The following is a 14489-nucleotide window of genomic DNA, read 5'->3' as shown; positions in this document are numbered from 1 at the left end:
ACCACCAATTTTTCATTTGTAAGCAAATATTACGTATTGAAGAGGTGTTGAAATCTGTGTGCTTTTGAGGTTAAGACAAGGGAGATAAGGCAGCTTGAGGATCCTTCCGGACTTAGCAGGCCCTGTTCAGGACACAGATTTAGTTCTAAATAGGAAACGTGAGACGAGGGCTGCCCTCAGGCCAAACTGACCCAGGGGAGGACCACCCGCTTCAACCAGATCAACTCAGCCAGTGCCAGGTTCCTTCTGGATGAATATTGCCCTACGTTAATTCCCAGCCCGCAGAAGTTACTCAAATCAGGAGGGCAGACTGCTTCCTGGTCACCCTGAATGCTGGGTGCCACCTTACGTAAATAAACACAAGGAAGTCCACAGGCTGCTCTGCTCGATTTGGACAGCCAGCAGGCACGGACTGTAAGCAGACTTGGTAGGTTTTTTCCAATAGATGCCGATGCAGAAGCACACTTAAATCCCGAAACATGAGAAGACAGTCTGTAGCAAAACCTGATTTTACAAATCAAAGCAGAGCAAATGAACCATTTTTTTATTCACATCCCTTATTCAGTGAAAGGAGTTCACAGACATAGCACCTTGAAAAAGTTTAGTGTGCATTACAATATTTTTCATTCAATTGTGTCAAAGTACAGGTCACAGCTTTCACCCACAGTTTCCACAGCATCAGCTCTGGGGAGCAAGAATTCAATTCAAGTTTGCTTTTTGACTAAAAACATAGCTACATTCATTTCAGCAAATGTATACCTGAAATACCTTGTTATGATTTTGGAAGCAAAATCATTAAGTTAAAAAGGAAAAATTACTACAAGAATGCTATAAATTAATAAAAAGGTTTATAAATTTTTTTAAATAAAAATCTGTCCCGTCAGATATATACTGTATATATTTAGCACTTTAGAATTAACGGTAATTTCTGGGCATCATCATCATACCATGTTACCACTCCACCCCCTACATCCAAGTACAGATTAGTTGATCCCATGCTGTTGTGACCAATTCCTATTAAAGCTTTCATCCTTCATAGCTTTCACCAGCCAGTCCCTCTCGTTCTCCTCGTCAGAGTCACTCATATCACTGGAATCAGCAGCCAGGAGACGAGAATAATTAATTTTTTTCTGCCGCGGCAATTTAGACTGGACAATTAAGATCAAGAAGAGCCACAGCACCAGGCACACGCACCATGCCCTGTACAGAACTGCCAGGCCAAAGTGCTTCACGACAAATCCCCCCGCAAAACTGCCCAAGCTTGCTCCTCCACCGTAGCAGAGGCTCTGGAGAACAGCGTGCAGGGACCTCTCCATGCCTGGAGTGGCTATGTCATCCACCGTCATGTTAACCACCCACCACAAAGCACCGCTACTGAAGGCAGATAAAATCTGGACAAGGAGAACTGACCACACAGTCCACAAGAAGGAGTAGCACAGAAGCTGTACTGCCAGGAGGCTTAGACTGACTGCAACAATTTTGATGCTCGAGAAAGTCCTCAGCAACTTCCCTTTGAAGAAATAAAGCAAAATTTCAGCAAGCAGCCCAACGGCCACAGAGAGCCCCATGTACAGCTCACTGCTGCCTCGGTCCTGCATCTGCCAGAAGAGAAAGTTCTGCACCGCAGACCCAGCTGCGCCTGTGAGGAAGACTGTGATGGCATACAGGATCGCTCGGCCATCGCTCCACAGGAGGGCCAGGGCTTTGGCAGTTTTGTTAACATGGTCAGTTCTCTTGGGAACATGGATGGGAAAAAAGACACTGACAAGCAGCGAGAGTGTTATCAGGAGAGCATAGCCATAGAAATGGACAGCGAGGCGAGTGATTGTACTGCTGAGGAAGCAATTCAGTTGATCCACGAATACGGCAATGCTGCAGGCGCCTACAGATGCACCCAGGTAACTCCAGATCCACAGCTTGCCATACCTGTCAGTCGCATCAACAAAGTCGAGATATTCATAGAGATTCTCATCCACTGTCCATTCGAGAGATGTAGCCAACAGCTCCCAAAGCACGACAGCACCCAGTACCATAAGAAAAATCTGATGCTCTCTGTCCTGAAAGATGTTTTGCACTGCCTCAAAGCTGACATCTTGAGTGTCCTTCCATTGGTCTGAAAGGTTTCCAGACTCGTAAGCATCTCCAACAGTAGGAAGAGTTGTTTTAAACAAAGAGAGCTCATTACTTTCAGTAGGATAAAGGCTTTCTTCAGCATTACCAGCAAGATCTATCGCAGCAGAACCCAGACCGCTCGTTTCCTTCTCGAGTCCACGTAAGGGAGGTCTGTAGGGAGCTGGCATTTCTGGTTCTCGTGTCTCCCAGTTAACTGCTTCCACAGAAGTTGTCCAGCCAGAGGGACCATCAGAGTACCCATTTGTCTTTGTATCACCTTCACCAATCCCTCTGCCTTTTTTCTCGAGCGTATCTGTCAGGCCAAATAATCCCTGGAAGGCTGCACTGGTTAGCGTTGGCTTTCTGCTCGCTATTAAAACATCAGCCGTCGTTTTCACCATTTCCTTTGACACAGCTTTTGCGTTCGTAACAGCACTCATGTGGCTGCTCGTGCCCGGACCGGGCACTGTGGCGGCGGCCCCTCGGTCACCCAGCTGCTGGCTGGCGTTACAGTACTTGTACCCCGCGTCCCCGCCGGCGGGTGGGATGAGGGTGAGCAGCAGGCTGGCCCCCGCCGAGCCCAGCAAGGAGCTGGCAACCAGAAGGCGCCGCTTCCTGCGGCCCTCGGGGCAGCGGGAGCAGAGGGGAGCCCAGAGAGCTGCCGCCAGGTACTTGGCTCCGGCCACGACGCCCACCAGCGGGGCCGGCAGCCCCAGGTGCCGGAGGTACAGCGTCAGGAACGGGGCCGCGCAGGCCCTGCCCGCGCCCTGCAGGAGACGGAAGAGGCCGGAGAGGGCCAGGGCCCGGCCGACGTCCCACTGCTCGCTCATGGCGCCGCCGCATGCTCCTCCCGCGGGCACCGGCGAGGCGGCCACGCACCTCCGGGAGCCCCCCCCCGCCCCCGAACCCTCCGGGCCGCGGTGACCGTACCTGCACGGCGCGGGCCTCCGCCGCCACCGCCCGCGGGGCCGCGCCCCGGGCCCGCCCCGTTGCCAGGAGACGGCGGGCGGCGGGGAGGACAGCGCCGCCTTCCGGCCGGGAGGGGAAGGGCCGCGGCCCGCCCCGTTCCCGCGCCGCGGTCTCCTCAGCTCCGGTCTCCTCAGCGCCGGCCTCCCGCCGCGGCCTCCCCGGGGGAGGTGGGGGTCCTGCGGGCCGTGGCGGGGCCGAGGAGCCCCACCTGGTGCACGACGCCGGGAGGGTGTTGGGGGGACCGTCGGGCGGGGAGCCAGGCTTTGCTACATGGCCAGCGGCCTGCGAAACCTGACTGTGAGCCCCAGCCTGAATATTGCGCTCAGACTTAATGCTTCCTGTCCAGATTAGCATTTGTTTTCGATCCTTACAGTTGTTTATTTTTATCCTTATCCTGCAGGGAATGAGATTTGCAGACCGTGGGTAAGGTCAAGGCCCAGGCCACCAGGGGATAGGACGCGGATGCCCGTGGGATGTCTGCGGTCGCCTGCTCCGAGGTCTTTCCCCTCGTGCCTTCCCCCGCCAGGCAGTTCGTGCTGGAGCATCCCAGCCGCTGTGAGAAGGAGCAGAGCGGCTCTGCTGCCTCTCACACACAAAATAAGGGACATGGGGGACCTTTTTTCCCTGAAGTGGTGGCAGGAATGTTCCAACTTGGTTCAGATCCCAAAAGGAGACGTTGTTTGCTGCAGTGTTTCCCCATATGTGGAAAAATAAAAGCTAAACTCTTCAATTCAGAGTCAGGATGGATTTTGAGAACCAAAACCTTCCATGCTCTTCACAAAGGAGAGAGGAAACGCTTTCCCTTTTTCATACAAAATCTCATCAACTCCGCACAACATGTTTCCAAGCAAGGCAACCCCTTGGCACTGGGTACTCCCCAGCCCACTCCCCTGCAAAATAACCCTCCTGCTTTCAGCCCCGCACCACGGGGACACGCTGACCCCGGGGCAACAGAGCGGGTCGCTGCAGTGGAATAAGGCATCGATCCGGCGCTGGGTTTTGTTCGAGACGCTTTGCTCAGGCGTCAGAGCTCCCTCCATCCCTCCCCATCGCTGTCAGGGCTGGCCTGGATCCCCTGCCCATCTGCACCTGCCTGCTCACAGGTAACCCGCCCATCTTCTGGGCAGCCATATCCACTCCCCTCTTATCACAGGCGACTGTAATCTAACCCCATAACTCCCTTGTAGAAGTCAGCCTGTCTGGCCCCCAGGGCTGTTAGGGCTTATTTCAATGAAGGTTAGAAAACAAATTTACATCCTAATCCCACAGCAAGCACCTATCCCTTTTTGCATCACTCCTGGCTTTCAGCTTATCCGGAGTGTGCCCAAATGAATTTCACACCCTGATGGTTTAAGCTGCTTTAGGGCAGCTGCCCCGGGGTTGCAGCTACACCCCCTGACCCCCACAGCTCTGTGCTCACAGCTCCTCTCGGTGCTAATGCCTTCGCTTCGCTCCTCTCCTTTCAAGCCCTGCGGAGCTCGGGAAGGGCTGGCTATGAGCACTTACACCATGCGTCTCCATAAGGGAACAGTTATTCAGGTGCTGGTGTTCTCCAGTAGTCCCGGCAGACGTGGCAATGCCTCTGCTGTGGCAGAGTGGGCAAGATGCAAGGAAAAGTGTAAAAATAGACTCGTGAATCACCGAATTCAGAAGCTCAGTGCAGTCAGACCTCCTAAATCATCATTTGTGATGGGGAATACCCTTCTTTCAGCACAGACTCTTCATTTTTGTTCCCATGCACTGAGTGATGTGTTCATAGTCCTGCTTTACTACAGTGCTTTGTAGCTGGCTGTTCTGCGTGTCATGCCATGTGTTCATGCAGTGTTCACAGGAGCCGTCATGACACCGACATCCCATGGAGTGGTTTCCAGCTTCTGGGGTCACCCAGAAAACACACGCCAACAGCGTAGCGCAGCACAGAAACCATCAGAGCCTCAATTTTAATGAACCCAAAGCAAGATATGGGGAGATTGCATTTTCCTTGCTTTGAAACACCTTTGAGAGGGGCTTTTCCCCTGTTCTGCATTTATCCCAGCAGTATTTGAAGGCTGCTCTCGTCCAGCTTTACGGTCTGTCTGTCCTCTTGAGTGCTGAGGGGCAAAGGCAGGCAGGACCGCCTGGACACTTGGTGCCCGTGGAGGGCTCAGTGAGTTCAGCCAAGAAAAGGGAAGAGCTGCCTGAGCAGAGCGCTACTGAAATCACCCCGGTGGGATATGAAACATGGACGGGGCTGTGAACACTGCTGTTAGAGCTGATTTATTCCTGGCACCTCGCAGCGGTGCTGCTGGGGAGGCTGTACGATGAAGACACATTGATCCACTGTTAACGGTGGCCACGCAGCATTGTCCTCCCCCTCGATCAGTCCATAGATTTGCACATGGAGCTGGTGGGAGATGAATTTTCTTTCCATATGTAAAAATGATCTATACCAGGATTTCTTATTGCTGGGTTCGTTCTGCCTCTGAAGGTTTTAATTTTGGTGCAGAATGCTCCTTGGAAAAGAGGCGATTTTTATTCTTTTTTCCACAAAGTGTTTAATAATTTACAGCCAGTGGGTGTTTTCAGGTTGTCCTAGGTGGTATTTTGGGAGTGGTGATGGAAGGAGGAGGTTGTTCAGAATGCAGCGCTCACAGGCAGCTGGCTGGGGATCGCCTTAATTACCTGCAGAAGCCAAAGCGCTGCTTGCTGCCCGGGCTGGTCCAGGTTTGTGCAGGAGGAGGAGGCGGCAGTGACTCACACTGGGAGCCAGACCTGGCATGACGCAGCCGGGACCGTGGGGTGACACAGCAAGCCAGGGACGCACACGGACTCTGGCCAAGCCAGCTCGGCGTCAGCCACCATCCACCGGATTGTTTGCGTCTCTGCTCGGCATTGAGCTGGGCACGCAGAAAGAGCTGGGAGCATTTTGGTGTAACAAAGACGAGCGTGACGTGATGGCTTAAATAAATGTAATCAGGTGGGACTTTGAAAGGCTGGGAGTCTCTTCAGTGAGCTGGAGGAAGGTGGGGAATCCTGCCATGTAAAACCCCTTACACAGCTGTGCCAGGAGGGTTTGTGCCTGCAAGCCCTACCTTCAGGCTCTGTTATTTATGAATGCACCCTGCACTCAGGTTTCCTGTGCTCTCCCAGTCCCCAGGCAAACGTGTCCACCCTTATCTCCTTGAGGCCCACCTGCCACATTCCTCCAGGCATTTCACCCAGGCCCTGTGCAGAAGATGGAGCTGCTCTGAAGCGGCAATTCCTGGGTACAGGGTATACCTGAACACCGTCCCTGTACTATGGATGCTCTGTGATCTGCATTAGCTGCCCGTGATTTCAAGGGGTAAATATAAAAGAACTTGTGAAATTCTCTTTCTCACAGCTGTGCTAATTCATTAACACAAGTTCATGAACTGTTTCTGCTCTATCAACGAGCAGGTCCTGCAGTCAGTGGGATCAGCGGGCTTTAGAGGATGCTTGGAGAAAGCCGGCACTTCACCCCTTTCCCAGCCCACGCCTACATGTGCTGGGCCAAGTGCTGGCCCCGCTAAGGGAATGGGGTGCATTGAAGTGACAGAATTTGAGAGGAACAGTCTGCGGGGACAGAGGGGAATCGAGGGGCAGCGGACATGGGGGTTACAGAGTCCTGCTTCCAAATTTCTGCAATTCAGCCATATCTGCCCACCCCTTCACAAAAGAGCTCTTTGGCCATGAAGTTTCTCTCTGTGTAACACAGCATGTAGCCCCCAGGTGGGGAGGAGAAGACATCAGCCACAGAGGGCCAAACGACACTGATGTCTTTCTATTCCTACCAGCTTATTACCCACCCGCCCCAGCCACATGCAAACATAAAAAACCCAACAAAACTGACAGTTTCTGCTGGGTTTTTTCTATTTTTTTTTTAATTGGCATTAAAAGGATTGCACCTTCTGATACAGATCATCTCTGACACCTATACAAATAATTTATAATCCATCTACATCATTTACAACTGTACAGAGTAAACTCTGGACACCGCAGACCACGTTCCAACCCAGCACACGGTCTCTTGGCTTTTTAAGCATTTGGCTTGCATGCCAGGGTACATGAACCCCCCAATGAAGCTCCAAGGACACAGAGGTGTGAGATCACCCCTTAAACCCCGTTACCCTGTGCAGCAGGTCACAGAGGAAAACAGCTGGTGCAAGCAGGTGTTTCCTGACTTGTTTTGAGCCTCCTGTCTAACTTCAGCTTCCTTCAGGGCCCAAATGCTTGCTGCCTAAGTCTGGCATTGGTGGGCATCAGCAATTTTTTATTTGTGAGCAAATGGAGGTGAAGAACAGTACTGAAGAACTGAACACTGTTGCTGAGATCCTGCAGCTTTGTGACTCCTACGAGGGGATGTTAAGGCTTGGGGACTGTGCTTGGCTCAGCCGGGAGCGGGGGGCTACATCTGCCAGCATTTCAAGGTAGCTTCCTTAGGAAATGGTCATGTTGCTGTTGCCCAACATGATCCTTCAACTGTTGGTGCTGGTTTGGGATTAAATATTTCTTGGGACCTAGAGGCTTTTTACACTGCTAAATAATCCATCACCTGCCGACAGCTCTAGAGCTGCTGTGCCCCCAGTAGTGTATTTCAGCGGTTGTTTTGGACTGCATGGTACATTCAAAGTGACAGTGAATAAACCTTTAGCTTGGGAACAAGAAGCGACAATGCCTGCTGTGCCAGGTGACAATGCAGGACAGGAGCAGGAATACGGCAGCCCTGTGCTTGTTGGCAAAGAGGGGGACCGGGGAAGTCTGAGAGTTGAACCCCTAAAGCCTTGTGCACGTGGCAAGAAATGCAAGGAAGATTTCTATGGGGCCTAACCAGCCAAGACAACCCACAAGCTCAGAGCAGTTCTGTGGAAGGGAAAATCCTCTCTAGTACCCCAGACTGGGATACCTGGAGGTGGGCTCCTTGTTCCAGGTGTGGATGGTTAAACAGAAGTGACTTTCCAGAGGTGCAGCTCCCCAGGGCCAGGCAGACTTGGCACAGAAAGGACAGAGGGGTGGATTTGTCCCCAGCCATTGTGGCTAACACAAGGGTTTGCCAATGCCGCTGCAGCTGGGTCAGCATCACCCTGTAGCATAGAGCTGGCTCCAGGGACTCCCCATCAGTGACAGCCAGAGATGACCGGGAATAGCTGCTATGCACATATACAAAGCTAAAGGACACTTTCTTTGGGCTGCTGATCCAAACAAGCACCCCTGAGTGAAGGCAACCCAGGTAACGAGTTATCTGGGAGCCGAGAGAATAAAAAAAAATGATAGTGTCATAAAAGGAATGCCCCCAAATCCCCTCCAACGTGAATTTAGGAAAGACTCCCCAGAGACACCCCAGAAACCACAGATCACATTCAGAAAGTTAATAAATACACACCGTGTTTCTACCATTATTTCAGTCAGCCACAAACTGGAATGAAGACGGGGTCCTCCTAGATGATCATCCTTAACACCGGCTTAGTCTGAGCCTGGGTGGCAGCAGGAGCTGTGCTGTCACTGCTCAGCCTGGCCCATCTGCAAACCAGAGGAGGGTTTCTACACCGTGGTAGCAGCAGAGGAAAGGAAAGGAGGAGTCTTGCAGGCATCCTGCCCATCCACCATTCCCAGGAGCACTACTCCACTCTTCTACATCTTTTACCCGCACAGCAGACACAGAGCAAACCAGGACTGCAAGGCAGGCTGGGATGCAGAGGTATTGCTGGCTGACCTCACGGAGGAGGTCCGCTGCTGCTGGGGTTGTAGGTGTTCTTCCCGGGATGTACAGCTGGAGAAACACAACCGGCGCTTATGAGGCTCCAGACCAGATGCGGAGAGGTTGCATAGTGAAGCAACAGTGAAATCCCGTGTGGGCTCAAAGGTACAGCTCAGATGTCAAAGAGCTGTTGTGCAGCCTGTGTTGTCTGCTCAAAGAAGGTTTCTTCTTCAAGCGGATCTCTACCGTTCACGGCCGAACATATCCCACAGCACTGCCTGGGCAGCCTGAGCTGTTCTTGCCCTGTTCATCGCTGCCAAATATTGCACCGGATTTCCCATGACCCTGTTTCACACCATTCATTGTTACTTTGTGTGGCCCCTTTGAAACAACAGCAGGTTTTCCACCGACTTCCATAGAAGCTGCGTTAAACACACATGCTCTCCCAGTTGTGGTCAGGCTTACAACGAGGTTTCCTAAATCAGTCAGAGGAATAATTGCTGGTTTGCCCAAATACATCACCCTGTGCCAGAATGAAGAGTTTGCTGTGCAGAAGCCCACGCAACAGGCCCTGATCCCCTGCTGGGCTGTGAGATATCACCATAATAAATATTACCGATAGCAACTGCTCTGTGATCCACAAGCACAGCGAGCACCATCACCTCAGCTGTATTTTCCCCAGTCTTCCTGAAATGAAGAAGCTCAAAGGTTTTCCCTGACTTGTGCAAAAGGTTAAAAGTCAGTTCTTCAGCAACGCTCTGCCCCTTGGCAGGGGGGTGTTGGCTGCGGTCATCACTGTCATTCAGCAGGGCACAGCTGTCCTCCCTGAGCCCTACCAACCTCTGCTGTTGCAGCTTTTTACACCATTACCATTGTAAAATCACTGTTGGTGGCTTTTAGTGTGTTTTCTTTTTCCATCTCCTCTGTGATGACCCAATGTCACATCTCTCACACCAGCTTTTTCTCGTTTTCTTCATTGGATGATGCCTGCAAATGTGTTGATGGGCAACAGCAGAGACTTGGGCATGTATTTCACAAGCCCCACATCTTCTGTTTCGTGCAGGCTGACTTTCATTGTCCTTGTCTTTTGCAGGCAGTAGCTGGGCTCTAGGCAAGGAGACACTTCCACGCTGCAAGAGCACAAAAACATATTTACTGCATGGGCAAATCTGCCCTTGAGGGCCAGAGTCTGATCTCAGACTAAACATCAGGTCTCTCCACTGACTGCTGAGGGAGGGCTGTCATATTGAGATGTGCAGCTGCTTTTATTCTTTTTCAACTGGTTTTGGCTGGAAAGATGAGCTGATGTGTATTAGTGTTTGACCACAAAACCAGTGTCATTAGCCTGGCTCAGTTCAATTCTCAGAAATTCACATTTTATGTGTGTTCCACATGGCCCATGGACCATGAACCACCTGTCTGTCTGCTTCCAACACATCACATGTCACTGCAATTACTATAGGCACATTGATCCCTGCTATTTTCACAGGGCTGAATTCTCTCCCCCTACCTTCATATGCTTGAGATACCCTGGTGAGGAATGCAGTCAGTGAGAGAGCATCAGCTCCACAATATAATTAAGGAGATCTAAGATAGTCTGTCCCTGGAGGTACCTATCTTTCTACTGTCTTAACGACAGTGCCTTACTTAAAATGGAAGAACCATTTTGTTTCTCACACCATCACCCGAAAACACAAAGGAAGGAGAGCACCACTCTGCCCTGCTTTCTCTGGAGCAGCAAAGTGTTCGCCCATGGGTCTTTTGTCATGTATGAGGATCAGGACTGGGACTCCCTGGGAAACAGCTCTGCCACCTTGGGAGCCCTTCCAGGGAGGGATGCAAGGTCACCGGTAAGATGTGCAGAGCCTGGCACGCGTGGCATTCTCACCTGATCACGTTCCTGTAGGCTCTTCTGCTGTCCTTGTCCAGACACACCGTGAAGGGCCTCTGCTCTGTGCTCCTGATTTTGATATTGCGTGTTTTCAACCTGTTTGCCACGGCCTAGATTGAGAGAGGAGGAAGAGCCCAGTGAGTGTCTCACTTCCCTTCCCTTGGCTGCGTGGTGACGGGTGGTGTGTGCATGCTGGGTATGAAGGGGACAAATGATGACATTTCTCTCTTTTTTTTAACCTCAGATGTGACATAAGGTGACTTCTTTAAGGAGGGAAGTGTCTCTCTTGTCCTTTTTCTGTTATCACAACCTGGTGAAATTTTGCAAGGGCAAACTTTCCAAACTGGCAATGCTTGCACAGGTTGCAAGGTTTGAGATGTCTGATGTGGGGCATGGTCTGTTCTCCAGGGGCATGGTCTCTTCTCCAGGGCCATGGCATGTCTTGGTGGGCAGCATGGGCTGCATTACCTTGGTGTTTCCAAAAGCCAGGTGAAAATAAGCAAAAGTGTGCTGGTTAGCTAAAAATACCAGCTGAGAGACTGGAGGCACCAGAGCCCAAATGACCAAGGTACAATAATACTTAATGCCACCCAAACTGCTGTGACACATTCCCACGGGGCAGCGTGTCCTTTGGGGTCTACTTGAACTCTCATGTAAAACAAGAAGACAGGAGCCCAAGTTTTCAGTCCCATCTCTTGCATATCCATCTTTCTGAGTTGGTAATTAGATTCATTGAAGTTTCTGCTTCTTATTTATGCTTTGTTAAAATATTTCTCCAATGGCCTCTATTCTTGTGAGCTCTGTGGGGATTAACACATGGGGTCTGGGGAGGGCACTGCAGCTGGAGATGTGGAGCTAATGGAGTTGATCGCAAAACTACAGACCCTCTCCTGTACCCAAGTGGAGCCACGATGACTAGGGCTCAGCCTTATTTCTCTACTTCATCCCTGGGGCCACAGAATCACCCCAGCAGCAGCTCAGTCCTCCAGAGTTTCCTGAGACAGGATTCAATGGGACATTGAGCAGCAGGGATGGCATTTGGGGCTTTGGCTCAAAAATCTAGACTTTTCCATGGAAAGTAATTGCAAATCACTCTCTGAGCAGGGTGGCCCCAAAACCTTCTCCTCCCCCACAGAGTGTTTCCCCTTTCACCGTTGTCGTAAGGGATTTCCATGCATGGGCCAACCCCTCCAGGGCTGTGAGCATCCACATCTACTTACTGAGAACGATCGTCCTGACAAGTTGTTGATCCTAACGATTTCGGCGATGTTCACATTCAGACACACCAGATCTGCAACAGAAACAGCACGTTAGACTTGGACCGTGGCTCGATCTCAGCTCGGCTTTGAGTGGGGCTGGTTCCAGATCCCACACTCGGGTGCACTGCCAGGGGTCCATGGGATATATAGGACAGCAGAAAAGGAGGACTCTAGCAAGCTCCATGGGCTAAGGGTTTGCGTGGGGTCATGCTCAGGGTGGAAACCTCAGAGGCTATGTTAAGGGCAAGGAGAGAGAGGAAGACTGCAGCAAGAGGAAGATGCTTCCAAGCCTAGATTATGGTTATGCCGAACCCCATGTTACAGGGAGCCCCAGGCACGTCATTCATGAGAAAATGCACAACCACAAACTGCGGTGACACCAATATATGCACGTCACTGATTCAACCCCCACAGCGCAGGCACATAGCGCTAAGTACTATGGTCAGGGTTACTCTACTGAGCACCAGAAAACTCAGCAAACCCTCTTTGCAAGGCCTCAAGCAGGAAGAACCCACCTTCAGCCTCGTCAGCTGGGATGGCTTTCATCACCAGACCTGTGGAGCGCAGGGACATCGCCAGCTCCTTCGCCCGGTCGCTCACCACAACCTGCAGGAAAGGCTCTGTTAATTCACCCTGGCAGAGAGGTTAGACATGGAGAGGTTTGGGGCCATTTTTTCACAAATGCAGCGTTAGCTAACAGGCTTTTAAAATTCACCACAACCTCTCTGTCCTCTCCTGGAGTACAAGTCCAGAGGAGAGAAGGAGGGCCAGAGCACTCCTTTTGGGAGATTTGTGCCGTGCTGGGGGTCCCTGTGGACAGAGACATTTTGGGCTCCCTAGAGCCCCACTTACCTTTCTGTATGTTACTGTGAGATCTATGCCAGGGCCATCCAGGGTCGTTTTCTTCTTGGTCATGCTTAACTCTGCAAGGAAAGAACCGGGTAGGATTGAGGTTTCGCTCATCCCAGCTGCTGTCTGTGGTCAGTAGAGAGGGGTCCTCCCATGGAATGAGCCACCCCCTCGGTCACACAGCAGCTGTGGTCTGGCGCACCGGCCCCTCTCTCCTTGCCTATGGGAGCTGAGGCTCTGTGCACTTAACAGGTCCAGTGAGATGGACTCAATCGAGGGTCTGTGCCCAACTGCAATGGCAGGCATCCATTGGATCAGACACTGGGGTGCACTGATGGAAGGGCTGGATGTGACCTCTGTAACAGTCCAGCCTTCAAGCACCCTCGTCCCATCACTGGCAACTCAAGGAAGCAGAATTTCTAATAGGGAAAACATCTGGCAAAGGGGATGGCTGTAAAGCCCAGCTTGTTTCCTCAACAAAAATATGATGTTGGTTCAACTTCAGAGGGTCATGAAGCCAACCAAAGCCACAGTCTACAAAACCAGGCTGAGACCTGGCCAGTGACCACAAAGTCTCTCATTTAGCCTGGTGTCATGCGCCCAAGAGGGAGATGGAGATGTTTAGGGAGGCCTCCTGCTCATCAGGGAACAAGGGATATTGCCCCATGGCATGGCCTTGACTGCTGCAGGCTGAGGGACAGGATGAGTGGGAGGTGGGGCTGGTGGGACCCCCGCCCTGGATGGCAGCCCCCGTTGCAGGGCTCAGCTTGGGGGGACATACGCACCTCTGTGGGAGATGCTCTCCTGCACCTGGGTGCGCAGCTCTGTGAGGAACACATCCTCGGCCGGCTCCTGCGCCGGGTCATTGAAGAAAATCTGAAAGACAGGAAAATCTCTAAGAACAGCTCCTCCTCAGTCACCCTGTGACATCACACTGGGCTTGTAACATCAAAAGGTTCTCCAGAGTACCCAGGTGTGACATCATCAAAGGGAATCTATGACCTCATCATGGCAGCCGGGGGGCCTATGGGATGGAGAGAACTGCTTTTGCTCTGCTTTCTGAAGCCCAGGAGCATTACAAGCCTTGCCAGGAGCCCGGTGGCCCTGGTCAGCAGAGCCACGGGCAGTGTCCCCTGCCACTGGGTGTCACTGCGCACTCACAGATGAGTCTGTTCCCAGCCATCCACCCAGAGGCAACCCAGGTGAAGGGGAGCAGATTCCCAGGCCTGACTGCAGATGCTGGCTTAGCTTCAAGGCACGTAATTTCTCTATCTGATACACCTAAATCAACTGGTCACTTCAGACCTGTTAATTATTTTCTTGTCATGGGCTTCTTTTGAGCAAAATGTGAGGATAAGGTCCTGGAGAACCTCTCCTAGCCCTATGTCTAACTCCTGTGGGACCTGACCTCACTTCCACGAAAACTCTCTGCAGCCAAAGAGGAACAGTGTGGTCCTAACCAAAAAAGCAAAACAGGCTTAGTGTTTCTAGATGAAGCAGCATCACACCCTGTATGACAACAGGGTAGGTTAGGTGCTTCTATCTGAAAACCACATCAGGAGTCAGTTCTTCTTCCCCTGCTTGAGTCACCCACTCTCTCACTTCCTTTTGATTTTTGTGTCGGAGGATGAAAGAGTGGAATAAAAATTCATCAAAAAACCAAAATCCCCAGCCACACAAGCTGAGGACCAGGTGCTCCAAGTGTTTACAAGCT

General features: G+C 51.7%; 2 protein-coding genes across 5 annotated transcripts in view; both read right to left on the bottom strand.

Annotated features, from left to right (window-relative positions):
• Positions 1-522: 522 nt before the first annotated feature.
• MFSD6L (major facilitator superfamily domain containing 6 like) lies at positions 523-3012 on the bottom strand. Its single transcript, XM_076353972.1, has one exon. The coding sequence runs from the start codon at positions 2940-2942 to the stop codon at positions 984-986; it is 1959 nt and encodes a 652-aa protein (XP_076210087.1). The 5' UTR covers positions 2943-3012; the 3' UTR covers positions 523-983.
• Positions 3013-8441: 5429 nt separating this feature from the next.
• Positions 8442-14489, bottom strand: part of PIK3R6 (phosphoinositide-3-kinase regulatory subunit 6) — a 35769-nt gene continuing 29721 nt past the window's right edge. For all 4 annotated transcript variants that reach the window (XM_076353612.1, XM_076353609.1, XM_076353610.1 and 1 more), the window contains 6 exons: positions 13561-13651; positions 12779-12849; positions 12442-12532; positions 11888-11958; positions 10665-10777; positions 8442-9906 (listed from right to left, as the gene is read on the bottom strand). In XM_076353612.1, the coding sequence (XP_076209727.1) occupies positions 9750-9906; positions 10665-10777; positions 11888-11958; positions 12442-12532; positions 12779-12849; positions 13561-13651 (594 nt within the window). In that variant the 3' untranslated portion in view covers positions 8442-9749. The remainder of the gene's footprint in view (positions 9907-10664; positions 10778-11887; positions 11959-12441; positions 12533-12778; positions 12850-13560; positions 13652-14489) is intronic.

Source organism: Aptenodytes patagonicus, chromosome 16, assembly GCF_965638725.1.
Source record: "Aptenodytes patagonicus chromosome 16, bAptPat1.pri.cur, whole genome shotgun sequence".
In the NCBI taxonomy this organism is placed as follows: Eukaryota; Metazoa; Chordata; class Aves; order Sphenisciformes; family Spheniscidae; genus Aptenodytes; species Aptenodytes patagonicus.
Note: the sequence above shows the minus strand (reverse complement) of the source record. Positions and strands in the feature narration are given on the sequence as shown.